This window comes from Molothrus aeneus, chromosome 2 (assembly GCF_037042795.1).
Source record: "Molothrus aeneus isolate 106 chromosome 2, BPBGC_Maene_1.0, whole genome shotgun sequence".
NCBI lineage: Eukaryota > Metazoa > Chordata > Aves > Passeriformes > Icteridae > Molothrus > Molothrus aeneus.
In genome coordinates this window covers 67,271,356-67,285,786 of record NC_089647.1, presented here as the reverse complement: position 1 = coordinate 67,285,786, position 14,431 = coordinate 67,271,356, and the positions used below count along the sequence as shown (strand labels likewise).

At 40.7% G+C, this 14,431-nt stretch overlaps 1 protein-coding gene across 3 annotated transcripts in view; it reads left to right on the top strand.

Moving 5' to 3' along the window:
* The window catches only part of TBC1D4 (TBC1 domain family member 4), a 98,901-nt gene that overhangs the window by 69,365 nt on the left and 15,105 nt on the right, over positions 1-14,431 (top strand). Inside the window, exons 9-13 of one of the 3 annotated variants that reach the window (XM_066545073.1) lie at positions 1,836-1,910; positions 2,881-3,107; positions 4,965-5,114; positions 11,202-11,362; positions 12,274-12,483. In XM_066545073.1, the coding sequence (XP_066401170.1) occupies positions 1,836-1,910; positions 2,881-3,107; positions 4,965-5,114; positions 11,202-11,362; positions 12,274-12,483 (823 nt within the window). Of the gene's footprint in view, positions 1-1,835; positions 1,911-2,880; positions 3,108-4,964; positions 5,115-11,201; positions 11,363-12,273; positions 12,484-13,859; positions 14,421-14,431 lie in introns of those variants that run through there. The other 2 variants (XM_066545075.1, XM_066545076.1) reach the window with 2 other exon arrangements.

Sequence of the window (14,431 nt, the reverse complement as noted above, 5' to 3'; positions counted from 1 at the left end):
GGAGTGCAGCTCAACCACTAATTATTTGTTTAAAGCAGGTACATACAAGTGTCTCTGTGCAGGTGTGCTGTGTGTTATGTGCATACATGTGATACACAATGACTGTTTCAGTAGTTCTTATTCTTCATTAGGCTATTACAGCAAGCCTCACAGGTCATGGTTAATTCTAACGGTATTTAAGCACTAAATACTTATTGCTGTAGTGGGTTTTCCCCTCCTTAAGCCAGATGCAGATGGTATGATTCAATATACTTAATTATGCATAAGTTGCTGTCTTTATTTAAAAGTACATTTAGTAACAGAGAGACCAAGAAAGAACTTAAATTAATTTTGGTGGGTTTTTTTTAAAGTGGCATTCAGCATCATTTAGAGATAAAGTTTTTTAAATAGAAGTTTGACGTCAGTGTAAGTTGGGAAGAGTCTTAGACAGTCTCCATCTCAGGAAAGTTAGATAGAAAGAAGTTTGTAGGAACCAGTAACTAGGAACCATTTTAGTGGATGGCTTCTTAGCTAGGTAAATAGCATCAAGTGACATTTTAAGCCACTCACTACTTGCCTTAGGAAACTTGTTGGTTTCTGTGCCCTGGCTTCACATAGTCCCAGAGGAATGTCACTTCTTCACTTGTTTGTTTTGCTGGACTGATCTTGTTTTTGTGAGGCTTGAACCAAAAACAGGCTTCCTAATGAGGTACCTCAGAGAAACAAATGTAACCTTTCTTTGACCTCTTGAACAGATTTCATCTACTCCATGCTGCACTAACCTCTTCTGTTGTTGTTCTTTCTTAACCAAAAAGTCCTTCTTACAGTGCCAAAAGTGTGCATTTTCAAAAGTAGTGAGAAACTTCCAACTTACACTTTGCTCTTGGTTTTTTTGGGAGATTCAGTGAAGAGATGCTTCAGGCAGAGTATTTATTGGTAATGCACTTAAGTGGGATAATGTACTTAAAGGGCACTCAAAGTCTTGAAAATAACTCTTACCGTGAAAAAGTAGGCTAAATAAATTCTGGTGATGTTGACAAAACTTCCCCTGGAGCTGCAAGCATACCAAGAGGAGCTTTGTCTATAATTTTCCTAAAACCTAGGCTATTTTTCTCTTCATAAAGTACTGAAAGCAACTTGCTTCAGCAGTCAGAAGTGTCCAACAGCAAACATAACCAGGGAATTAACATTAGGAGAGAAAGCTAGTCAAAAGTGTTGTGGATCTATTGCCTTTTCTTGTGAAACTAAAGGACTGTTAAAAATTGAGCAAAAATCCTTTAGCATAGATTTCTAGCAAATTTGCATCAGTCTTATCTGCATTATAAATGAAAAATCTTGTCTTGTCTGGTGCTATTTTGCTGGATTTGCTGCCAAGAGAGCATTTCTCCCCAGTTTTAGTACTTTTACTCCTTTTGCCCAGGTGGACTTAATTTGTCTGAAACGTTAAGATATTGATAAACTATATCTCATGGGACTGTAGTGTGTCAGGAGCATCCATCAGGAGCAGTGCTTCACAGTACTGAAATCTGGAGTTTTTTGAACTGAGCTGTTTAAGCCAACTAGCCAACTTAGCTTTTTTGCCTCAGAAGTGTCAGGAAATACTCACTTGCCTCAAACAATGGAGTGCAGGGTTAAAACTTCTGGGAGCAATGGGGGAGAAGATGCAGTTTGGCCAGCTAAAGATGTCGCTTTCTTGTCAAGACCAGTGCTTGACCCATGATCTTTGGTCCTCTGTCAGACATGTCACATGCCTGAACTGTTGCCTGTATTCACCTGTGCAGGTGTTGCCATCTTTGCCTAACCTTCAGAAAAAGAGGAAGAAGACCAGATTAACTTTCTTGCCTTTTTTCTTGCAGGGAGCCAACAGGATGCGAGGCCGCCTGGGAAGCATGGACAGCTTTGAGCGCTGCAGCAGCCTGGCTCCTGACAGAGTACGTAAGGAGCTTAGCTCAGACTCGTACACAGCTCTCAGCGCAGCGTAAATACAGCACTCTGCTTTCATTTGGAGGAAGTAGAACAAAGCACATCAACTTACAAAACTCAAAGATGTTTCCACTGGGAGGCAGAGGGTGTGAGAAAGCTGGGGTTTATGTTGACTCGAAGCTTCAGCTTTAATCTGATTGCCAGTCCTTTTTTCCTACACTTCCCTTGCTTTTACAAAAAGCAAGGAATTTCTGGTTTCTGCCTTGTTTTAGTGAAGTAATTAAGTAAGGTCATGTCTCAACAAAAGGAAGTGCTCTGAAGGTGAAGAATCCTTTCTGTAAGTAATAGTTGCTTTAGGGAAGTAAGAATTTTTGACCTAAGCCCAGCTGTTGGGGATGCTGTATGGTAGCAAGAGGGTGGAACTCTGTTCACTTTCTTTTTATTTCCTGTTTTTAAAGTTTTACCTTGCATGTGGGTTGATTGCTGGTGTTCCCAGGAGGTGAAGATTCTGTTTTGGTTTTCCTGCTACAGTTACTCATAAACTGGCTGTGTAATAACAGTCTCTCTTCCAGGATGTCGCTGTGACGGTACAGGAAGTATGCTCGTGATATGTCGAGGAAACTAGCTAAAAGCAGTTTCCCTAGCCTTTTCCATTCCTGTGTTTTCCTGAAAGAGACACAAGTCGGGTAGCTGGAATGCCAGTCCCTGTGAGAGGATGCCTGGAGTAGTTAGTATGTTGTTTGTGCTGCGTATACGGTTGTATTCCTCCCTCCGCTTTCACTTTTTGGAAGAAGGCCGCTGCTGGTTCGGAGTGAACTCTCAGAGGATGTCTGGTTTGGGTGATAATTAGCATACAATAGGCCATGACCCAGAAAGGGGAGAGGCTTTGGTGCCCCGCTGCTGGCTGCCTGTGGGTTAAGTGAGAGCTCTCATTGGGCACAGAGCCTCAGGCCTTACTCCGCCAGCACTTCCTTTCAGGACACTTCTCCGGGCGATTCCCCGCCAGCAACTCCTCCAGCGTCCCCCGTGTCCTCGGCCTGGCAGACGTTTCCCGAGGAAGGCTCGGACTCGCCTCAGTTCAGGAGGCGCGCGCACACCTTCAGCCACCCGCCCAGCAGCGCCCGACGCAGGATCACCTTCCAGAACGGCAGGTCCCAGAGCGCCCGCTCCCCGCTGCTGCGGCAGAACGGCCTGGAGGCGGCCAGGTGAGTGAGCCAGGGCACGCCAGGGGAGTGAGCCAGGGCAGCCGTGCCACCGCCCACAGCCCCCTGCCCACCCTGGGCAGGCTGCAGCAGCCCTGCTTCTGGCAAAGTACGAGAGGAGCTTAGCTCAGGTGGGTTTCTGCACTTCTCCGGGGTGGGTTTGTTCGTTTATTTATTTATTTTCAGCCTGTCTTCTCTGCCTCTGAGTAGTTTGGTACCTCACAGTAACTTCATAGTCCCTCAATTAGTGGTTCAGGGGAGGCATCAATCCATCAAATTGATGATTCAGCCAGATGCCTGCGCCAATCTGTTTATTTATTTATTTGAGCCTTTTTGGCAGTCTTGTTAGTCAGACCTTTTGGAAAACAGGCTCTCAGTGCTTTAAGTGGCAGAGATGGCAGCCTGGAACTTTGATGCCAGGATGAAAAGGGCACTAACAACTTCAGATGTCTGTAGCCGTGTCAGTCAAATCTCACAGAGACTATGTCCAGCATTAAAACTGGTGAGGAGTCTTGCAAAAGGACACAAGGATTAAGCACATCCACTCAACTCTGAGGCATGTGATTTCCCTATTTGCCTTTCTCCAGAGCTTCCCTCTGTAGCTTCCCTCTGTAACTTCTTTCTGCTTCCTTTTTGGAGACTCTCCAGCTATTAACATATGGAACACTGTTCCTTCAGGAGTTCCTTCACTCAGCAGATGTCTCCACAGTTCATTGTGGGCCTCTTTGGTTGTGCCTTCTTTTTCTCCTCTAGGCTGGCTACCTGCAGTAAGTGACTATACAAACTCCGAACCCTTACAAAACTCAGGTCCAGATGAGCTGAATTTTTTGCTGTTGGAGGATCACATTCTTCAACCTGTTTGCTATTTCAGTGCTTGGCTGTAATGCTGTTGTTTGTGGGCTCTTTCTAAAAATGGCTTTAAATAGTAATTTGTCATCTATTTGATGTCTACATTAAAATATCAGCATGAATGCTGCACCAGCTAGTAGAGAAGGGCAACAAATTTTATTCTGTTTTAAGGGAATGGAAGGGAGTGAAGGGTAAGAATGTAGCCTTTGTTACACTGTGTTTTTAGAGAGGTAAATAATGTGTTTTTTACTGAGATAAACTTTTTTTCCCCACTGACTGTGTTGTATGCAAACAGGAAACCCTGACAGTTCAAAGTGAAGGACTTGCTGACTGTATTACTTTGTAATAACTTGTAAGAAGTCACAGATTAAGTGGCATCAGCAGATTTTTAGTCAAAACATTATGTAGCAGCGTGGTTCTAGGCTGGGATTTTTCATTCTTTCCTTTTGAGGATTAGTCATAAATGTTCAGCAAAAGAAACTGAATTCATTTTCATGTCCTCTCCAGTACTTGCCACTGCTACTAAGTAATGTTTAACTGTGGAGTAGAACTACCTTTCTTAATTTAGTTACTTCACAAAAATTTATCCAGGAGGACTGCATTTACATAATCTCTACTTCCTAATGCTTACAAAGGTAAAAGAAAACTGAAGGGGAAGAAACAATGAGGTTTATATTATTGGAAGAAGGTTTCTAAGGATATTTTCTGAATGTTTAAGAGATTCCTTTTGTGAATATGCTTTGGGAATAAACAAAGCTAAAGAAATAAGGTGGTCTCCCTGTTCTGCAATGTCATTGAAAAGTTTTTAATAGAAATCAGCTCTAACAGCAAAATCAATATCCCCAGGGAGCCTGCCCAGGAATGCACGTGATGGTACATTTTATCTTCTGGGAAACCAAGTTAATATAAGCCCAGATGAGGTATTTGGCCAGTGTCTCTAATCTGGTGGTTTTGTTGCTGTATCTGAATCTGTGCTGACCCATCTGCTGTGTTCTCTTGTTGCCTGAACAGTCCTGTGGTCGGGCTTCGGCGCGCTCTCAGTGAGAGTGAATCTGCATCTTCTGGTCTCCCCTCCTCTCTCTCTGCCCCTTCTTTCCTGAAAACCTTTTACCAGGGCTCAGGAAGGTTGCTCCAGCACTCAGAAAGTGACCTCTCCAAGAGGTGAGAGCATTGTCTCCTGCCTAGTTTTCCAGTGCCACTAGCTTAACAGCAGGATTCCCAGTGGAATGCAGCACATGGCATCTCTGCCTTGTGCTCCTGCATTTCTAACAGACTCCCGTGATGCAAATGGGCAAACAGGCTTTTGGATCAAAAAGCCTGTTAAAACTTGAGGCTTCTGTGCTGACATCAAGTAGCTGTCACCTATTTCTGTTGCAGTGTTGCAAATCTGCTGCATTGGTTTGTCACATGAAATGCAATGGATTTTAGGAGTGTTATGCCAATTTAATGCTTTCTTTGCTGAATGCAAACCAGCATGTGTTGCCATGATCACTGGCATGTGAAAATAAGAAAAGAGCAGTGTGAAAAGTGTACAGTACTAATGTGGGATGCCTGTGCATGAGGAAGGGGAAACACCAAGTTAACTGGGTGATACTAACTGTGAGATGTTTAGAGAGAATTAACAAATAACTTCTAGCTGAAGAGGATTTGGGAAGAAGCAAAAGTATGAAAAGTGGCAAAGTCCCCCAAACCCATCTTTTACACACTATCTCTAATTTGGGTTCCAGTCCAGCTTTGTTTCTGTGTTCCCTTTAGACAGCAGAGTTGGTCCAAGCTGAACCAATGCCCAACTCAGTTTCTGCAGGCAATGGACAACATTAAACCCAGCTTTCTGGGTTTTGGGAATGAAGGATTGAGTATTGTATGAAAACTGAAGGATTGAGTATTGTATTTTAATGCCAAACTGAAATTGGAAATTTCTGAGATACATCCTTTGGCATTGGTTCTGCAGGCAGTTCAATTGCTGTGTTTCATTATAGTGGAGTTTTGAACTCTTGGGGTGGGGAAATCTTCAAGGGGTAATTCCCAGAAACCACCATATTTTTACTAAGGTTTTACTGGATACACATTTCTGTTACCATTTGATCTTTAAATTGTATGGAGACTCTTGTGAAAATGGGATCTCAGTAGCTACAGGTCTTTCTGGGAGCAAGTGGGCCTGAACTGTCACGGTGAGGAAATGGCAATAGCAAGAGTACACTGGTAGCATCTAGTTGGGTTTGTGAAGGGAATGCAGGAGATAGAGTCAGAAAGAAGTGCTGAGTGAATAATACTGATGTGATAAGGATCACTGAGGTAATCCATCACTTCAACTGGCTAACAGAGAATGAAAAATAATGTCCAACTGACAGTGGCCAAAACTTGCAAATGTATGTTATGCCGTCAGGTTTAGGAATAAGAGGAAGTTCTGATTTTTTGCAATGTGTCTTTTCTTGTGGATTTCTTCTTTGCTTCGTTGGGGTTTTTTCCTTTGGTTCTTCTTCTCAGAGAGGACCACCATCTATCCCCAATAGGATCAGTGTGAGGTGTTTTTGGCATTCTCATGTGAGTGAGTGTATGATAGGTTGGAATTTAGCACAGTGTGTCAGTGCTTTGCAATCTGCAGACTATAAACTGTTTGACTGTTAGGAACCCTAATTAAAACTTCAGTGCATTTTCCAGAATAATCCTGGTCACTATGCATTCATGAAGTGTGAAATTCCTATTGCACAGGAGAAAAATTCTGCAGAGTCTCACTTCTTTATCATATAGCTTTGAGATTACACATGATGCAGCAGGCAGCGTTTCTTGGTGTTCTGACAAACTTCAACGTGCAAGAGCAGAGACAGTTTCAGTTGGAATTCATTTTAGAAAGATTTTTGAACCGTAGCAGTCAGATGGGCTTATGCAAAGAGTATGTTATAGAATGGCATGGGATGTTTTGTTGGGTTTTTTTTTTTTCTTTGTTTAATTTTTTTAGAGGATTTTTATTGAATCACAGAATGATTTGGGTTGGAAGGGACCATAATTTAGTTACAGCTTCCCCATACAGTTCCTTTCTTTAAGAAATCAACAGTATAGTGAATTTTGGCATCATAATATTTATGTTGATGCCAAAATGAATACTTTCAGAATGTTTCAGCCTTCAGAATGTTTTTATGGCATTGTCAATATATTTCTCTGGAGAGAAGGCTGGGATGGAAATGGTCTCCACATAATCTTGACTTTTGACAAGTGTGTTGTGCAACATTGAACAGAATTGCAGATAAGGATTAAAAAAAATCTGATCAACATTAAGGTAAACAAGCTTTTTAATATAAACACAAAAGCAACACTTTTAAAAATGGAACAATCTTCAGTGTAGGTTTGACTAGCCCACAATTTCTGTTCATTGTGTTGCTGTGCAAGGATAATTTAAGCTGAATTTGAACAGATTCCTTTTTTTAAAACAGCTTTATGTCTCGTGAAAGAAGTAAAATACTTGAGAATATTCTTTAAATAAAATAGCAGAAAGTAATTATTCAGAATAAAAATATATGACAGGAGTGAGAACCAACAGAGGGGTGTAAGCTGATACAAACTGGTTTTTCTTCTTCCCAGAAGGGAGGAATGCTTCATGTAGTAGTCTTACATATAGGTCTGCCAGCTTAAGTGCTGGGAAGTTGAATTCTGTACTTGATCTGGGGGATTTTGTACTATCTCAGCCTCCAAATTGTAAAGTAGGTTGCATTTATTCAGTTGCTACTTAGAGCAATCAAGAAGAGACATTGAAATGAAAGCAAAAATGGGAAAAATACAAGTCTTGGCATGAGCAACAACAGTATTTACTCTCAAGTCATTTGGCTTTCATGGGCTCAAGTGCAAAATAATTCAGTTAAGTATTATGTAAAGAGTTCACAAGAAATGGGGGGGAGGTAACATTGTGGTTTTTAAAATATCAGTCTTCAGGAGCATTTTGAAGAACAGTTTTGGGAAGAGATTTAGATAATTAAAACCAAGCAATATTTGTAATCTGACCAATTTTTTGAGATTTCTTCTTTCCTTCCTTTTTATTTTCTTCCCCTGAAGTACCTGTCTCATCTTCATGCTGTGCATTATCTGATAGAATAGTGAACGGGTGAAACTGAGTTCCAGTTACCTGAGATAAAACCTTACATGATCAGTACTGTGTACTCTTGAGTACTTGGGGTATTGCTTCAAACAGCTTCAGGGTGAAAGTAGAGACTGAAATATTTGAGGCATTATACTGAATTTACAGCTGCTCACTTTTTATTGTATACAAGCTGATAAATGTGTTTTGGTTTCTATATTGGGTCAGAAGTGTAGGGTAAGTAGCCCTACAAAGAACCATCATTCTCCAAACTGACTTGTGATGCGTATGTCTTAAATAGAGAATATTACAATGTTATCTTTTTGCAGTGATTCTTCCATCCGGTGACCTTGCAGCATGTTTCCCTTGTAGATGGGAAGATGTCCACCTAATGTGTCTGTGTAGGTGGTAGTGAAAACTCTGCTCTGCTTTTCCGTGGCAATGACTGAGCTCTATTTAAGAAGTTGTTTTTCCTGTTTTGGAGATTCATTGGCTTAGTCTCTCCACTCACATTAATAAACCTCTTCATTTTGTGGGAGCTGATAGCTAATTTTTTTTTTTCTTTACCCCCACCCTGTTTAGAGAAACTTTTTTTTGCACCAACCTCCTGAATCTTTTCATTAGGGTAGGAGACACTACCATTTTACTCCGACTTCTTCCTCCTTTTGCTTTGTTAGGGTATTTTTTCACACCTTCAGATCTGATACTAAGCTAGGAGTTGTCTGTCTTGAAATGAGGAAACTCTCTTTGCTCCCTTTCAATCCTCCCTTTCTAAAGCTTGGTGTTTTCCTGGGTTAATATGACAAGGCGTGTTTCTGAGCATTGCAAAAGTTTTCCTCTAATCACTTACTCTTTGAAAGCTCTTTGAAAGAGAAGGTGATTAGTATTAGTTGCTTAAAGTGACAGGGGATTTTTTTGAAGGGAGGATTTAACAAGAGAAATACAGGTCTTCAGAGCAGTATGATTTGCATGCTTCATGAGGTAGTGTATGTGATTAGTTCATCCCAATGTAACCTCCATGACTCAAATGTTGTAAACAGGTTAGTTTTATACCCTAAAAGAGCCACCTTCTTATTCTGACTTTTTTGTGAATTTTGCTACTGTAAATTGAACACTATTCCTACGACTGTCTAGAAGCACAGGTAGCTGAATGTAGATTTTTGTACATAGCAGTAGAAAAGAACTTTTCATTCCCTTGTTATGTAGCATCTGTTTAGTAAGCCCTGGAATGACTCAGTTTTTGTGTTATAACATGTGATGATATGTAGGACTTGAAATAGTAAGAAGTAGCTCTGTTACAGTTATTTATAGAAACATAAGTTAGAATTATATATATCCAAACTCAGTACCCCATTTCCAAGAGCTGGACTGAAATACCTTTGAGAAACAGCACCTACAGGTTCAGAATGAGTGTTACAGTCTAAGTAGTCTGTGTTTGGCTACCACAAGCAGTGGTGACCCATCATCATCAGAGACACAGAGTTAGACATAGAAGATTGTCACAGTTGCTGTTTAGGTTAGTGCAGCATGGGGATCTACTTAGACCACCCACCAATAAATAGTGAGATGCTACAGGGAGCTGGGGCACTATGGAAGCTGAATCAGGAGTGGAGGACAGTTCAGACCATGTGTCATTCAGGGCTCCCAGCTGGTAGAGCTGTTCTTGGAGAAGAGCAGGGGTTGGTGCCTTGTGCTGGTTAGCTGAGTTTGAAGTGGTGGTTATTTCTCTGCCAGGGTACAGAAGGAGGGTCTGATACCTTGGTATGATAGTGAGTCTGGTTGGTCACTCAGGCTGACAAGTAGCAGGGAGCTGTTGTAGGTCATTTGCATAGTGACAGCTTTGGTGACCAAAAAGGCCAGTCCTAGCTTGGTGAATTCAGCACATTCATTGAGCACAGAGTTTTAGTAATGAAGTGATGATTAAGATAGTGTAGCTGGTAGATTGGTGTAGCTGAAACTTCATAGTCCTCCCTTGCAGATCTCTCCTGTGCAAGCCAGATGTGGAGGGATGGACTCCAGCTGCAAACTGCCATCACCTGCAACTGCTTTCCCACTAAAAACATAGTGAACATGCTGGGCTTTCCTTTCATCTAACTTTTTAGGATCCTTGAACTATAGCACTGAAATTGGTTACAGGATGAAGGTTTAAGTGTAGCTACTGTTTTGATATAGTAGTTTTCCCTGTGATGAAGGTGAAGCTGTAGAAACAGCTCCCTCTGATGCTCTCTTCCTAAAAGCTTGTAATTGTGCCTTGTGCTGTTGACTTTACATGGAAGGATTAGTGGGAGATAATGAATGTGCCCATTAGTATACAATATCTGTGCACCTAATTTGCTGCCACAAATGCAAAATTCTGAAATAGTTCTGAAATTGGATAAAGTACTTATAAAAGCTAAATGTCTTTTCCTCTGGCAATAATCAGTAGAAAGGTGTATTTGGTGTGTCCTCCCTGTAAAGCTTTCCTGTACCCTCTCCTTGTTTCTTCCAGCAGCATAAGATGAAATTATTAATTATTAAAATTAATGTGCAATTATATTTCTACATGGCATCTGGGGAGAAGATTTGCCCTCTGTTGGCAGGGTCTCTGTTCCTACAGCTGATGAAACATGAGGACATGTGTCCCCATTTATCCAAGTGAAGCATACACTTCTTGAAGCTTAGCAAAGAGACTATATGGGAAGGCAGAACATTGTCTCTAATGAAATATTCACCTGTGAGCTCAGCATGACATTTAAAATGGCACTAAATGGAGTGTTGTGCTCCACTGGAACACCATCTCTGCTTTTAGGGGTGTTACATCAGATCACTCCCAGAAGACAGATGTGTAGCAAAACAAAACCTGTTGCTGTCAAACTTAGAGGCAAAGTATTACCATATTTCTCTCTTAGCTTCTCAAAAAGTTAAGCTTTTATTGTGAGCTTCCAGCTGAGCCCTGTATGAATGCTATGAATGCTTCCTGGTGGTATATAGTGCTAACTTCATGGCACTATGCACAAGAAAACAATTGGGCACTTCAGCATTCAAGGTGAAGCTCACACACAGCACGCTTTGCCTTCTTAAGCTTCCCCACAAATGCTCCTGCAGGTTTGGTTATACATTAGACAGAGTTAATAAAGGGTTTTCTTACTCTACAAGGAATACTGACTTTAAATACCCCATCTGCTTTTTCTTTCCTTCAGTGATGGGGAGGGAAAGAAAAGAACATCAACCTTCTGCAGCAGTGAATCTCTAAATGCTGCGGGGGCCACGCTCACACCTCGCCGCATCTCCTGGCGGCGGAGAATATTCCTGCAGGTAGCTTCACCTATGAATAAATCTCCTTCCAAGATGCAGCATCCAGGTCTGTGTGTGCTTTTAAAGAAAATAAACAAGCAGTTGTTACTTAATACTGTAGTGAACTGCAGCATGTGATAATAAGAAAGGGAGAAGGGAGTCGGTGTGGTACAATATTCATGCTAGAACCTTGCCAGAGATCAGTTGTCCTCATTTGGTTTTAGACTATTTAGGTTTTTGTTGCTTTGAAGAGAGGATTTTGGCATCAAAATTAAATGAATTGCAATCTGCCATAGCTGCTGTAGCAAAGGAAACTAAGACAGGTCTCTTACTGACAAATATAATATTTTTAACAGTTAGGAATTTTTTACCCTGACCTGTGTACATAATAGGAGTGTTTGGTAAGTTTTATATCTTGTCCTTGTAGTGCACATAGCACCTGTTGATTGTGTTAATAATTCTTACAGCTTTAAGCCGTTTGAGGTAGAAACTCCTGAAACAGCTGAAATCATGCTATTCATAAATTTCCATTTGGCAGAAATCAAAACCATAGGCAAATGGTAAGCTCTATATTTAGTGACCACAAAGTGCTATAGCACTCTCTGTAGTGCAGTTAGCAGATGGAAAAAGTAGCTTTAATCTAGCACCCATGGTATATCATAGCAGTAAACAAGCTCAACTGTAAAGGAGGCTTTATGGATAAATGTCTTGTGGTAACTGGAAGGAGCTGGCAGGGGAAAGGTTTGAAATACTGGATGACCCTTTATCTAACTCTACTTAATTTAAATATAACTTTATTAATGCAAACAAAACACTTATAAAAATAATTCTCTACTGTTGCACTGCATTTTCTCTGGTTTTGGAAGCAGCAAGTCACTGCTGAATGTGAAAGACAGCTATTATTGTTCTGTTATGACAGATTTTCATGATATGTCAAACAATCTGAGTTTCCTGTAATAGCTTTCTGATTCTTTGCAGATGGTCATGATGGAAGTGAATTGTTACCTTTATCACCTCTTGCTCCACCCCTGGAGGAAGACCCTCTTGTTCTAGTATTGCAAAATGAGGATGGTCCAGATAAAACTGGAGAGAGGAAAAACTCAGAAGAACTACAAAGTCTGTGGAGAAAAGCGATCCATCAACAAATTCTGTTACTTCGAATGGAAAAAGAAAACCAGAAGCTGGAAGGTTAGCTATTTAGAAAATACCCCTAAAAGCTATTGCAGATTCTGCTGCCTGAAGATGGAAATTGATCTGGTGTTGGGCACCTCAAACAGATATGTGGTTCTGTAACTTTTTAATTAACAGTACTAGAAAAAAAAACTGTGTTTTCCTAGTCCTGTCTCACAGTCTACCACGTTCTCTGTCTACCTGATTTTAAATGAGTAATCTTAGTGACAGAAGAAAGTGATTAAATTTTCCTCTTTGGGTGCATGTTAGACAAAGATGCCACAGTCTGCGTTGTATCTGTCTGAGTCTAGGAGTTCTAATGTGAAATGGAGTGAGGAGAACAGGTGCTGTGTGAACACTTAGGTATGGTAAACCTTACCCTTTCTATCTCGTTTCAGTCCTTTGCAGCTCATGGCCTTTCTCTCCAGGCTTTTTGTTCTTCATTAACCACATCACAGTGGTAATTTATTAATGCTTGAATCCAAATATGATTTTTGAGCAACTTTCTCTTGAGGTATGTCTGGTTTTTTGGAACATGAGCACTGTACACTGAAAATTGAGTGCTGTTAGTGAGGGATCTAACGTTGACCATTCTGATTGTCAACTGCCTCAGCTTCTGGCTCGGATATTTTATTAAGGCTGGTCAAGATTCACACAAATAAAAGATGGGATGCAATGTCTATCCTAGCATACATAATTCTTCAGTATAATAGACAGTATAGTAGACTAACCAGCTCTTGGTGTAAGTTGAAAATTCCAAGTGTCCTCTCTACAACTGCTGCCTTCATCTTCTCCTTTATGCTGTATAACCTATCTGGTAGTCTGATTCTTCACACTACCATACTACTTCAAACATAATGATCTTGTTAAGATCAGTTAACTCTTTTTCCTTCTTTAGGCTAGCTTACTGGGAAGGCAGGGAGAGGAAAGAAAAGCATCAGGACAGAAGTATTTCGATGTCCCTACAAGCATACATCCTTGAACGCATTTCCTACACATGTAGTGTATTTCTCAGTGCTGTTTCTCTCTACAGTTTGTCTCCCTGTTGACACACACTTCTGTAGAAACTCCTAGATTCATAGGGAATGTCTAGAGAGAACTTCAGCCAAAATCTTCATTTCATAAACCATTTTAGAAAATAGTCTATTTTTGTGGGGTGAGGAAGCTGGAGATCTGCTGTGGTGACTAATTTAATGTTATTCCCTCTGATACTTGGAGCTGCTGAGGGATAAACACTTTGCTATACTTACCCTGTGTGGCTGAGGGTACTGAAAACTGTTAAATCACTCCAGTTCCTTAAAGACTCAGTTACAAGTTGCTTCCATTCTGTAACATGTAGAAATCAAGTTTTTCCCACCTGATCGTTCATGGTGACAACAGGAGTGTTGGCAGTGGAGATGCCAAACTGGCACACATTTGCCAGCCCACATTCTTGGTTTGTGCTCTGAGGAGCATGTCTCCATTCTTGTATTCAGGTTCATGAGTAGCCCTGCTGAAACTGGTGCTCTTGCTAGCTAGAATTCATCATCTTATTTTAAAAGGGTGAAAAGTAAACTGTTCTAACACTTATCTCTAGGTTTCCTTCCTGTGGTCTGTTATAACATGGGCCATTTTATGGACAGGACATGGGCAGAGCTGATGAATACATTCCAAACAAGTATAGGTTTGGGTGGTTCTTTGCATCCTAGCCTACAATTAAATGTAGATCTCAGGATAGGGAAATGTAGTAACAGAAATGCAAAAATTTCTTTACTTGAAGTCAGGTTCCTAGCTGGGAATTTATTAGCTGTATATATTAGACTGGTTTAAGACTGGAATTGCTGTGAAACTGTTTCTAGTGGATTTCTGTTAATCATTTGTTGACTTTTATGTACCAAATATTAATAAAACCTCTTTTCGTATTCCTTTTGCTGTCGAGGAGACTTGAATGCTATTAGTTCTTTATTTTACAGAAGGTAAGTTCTGT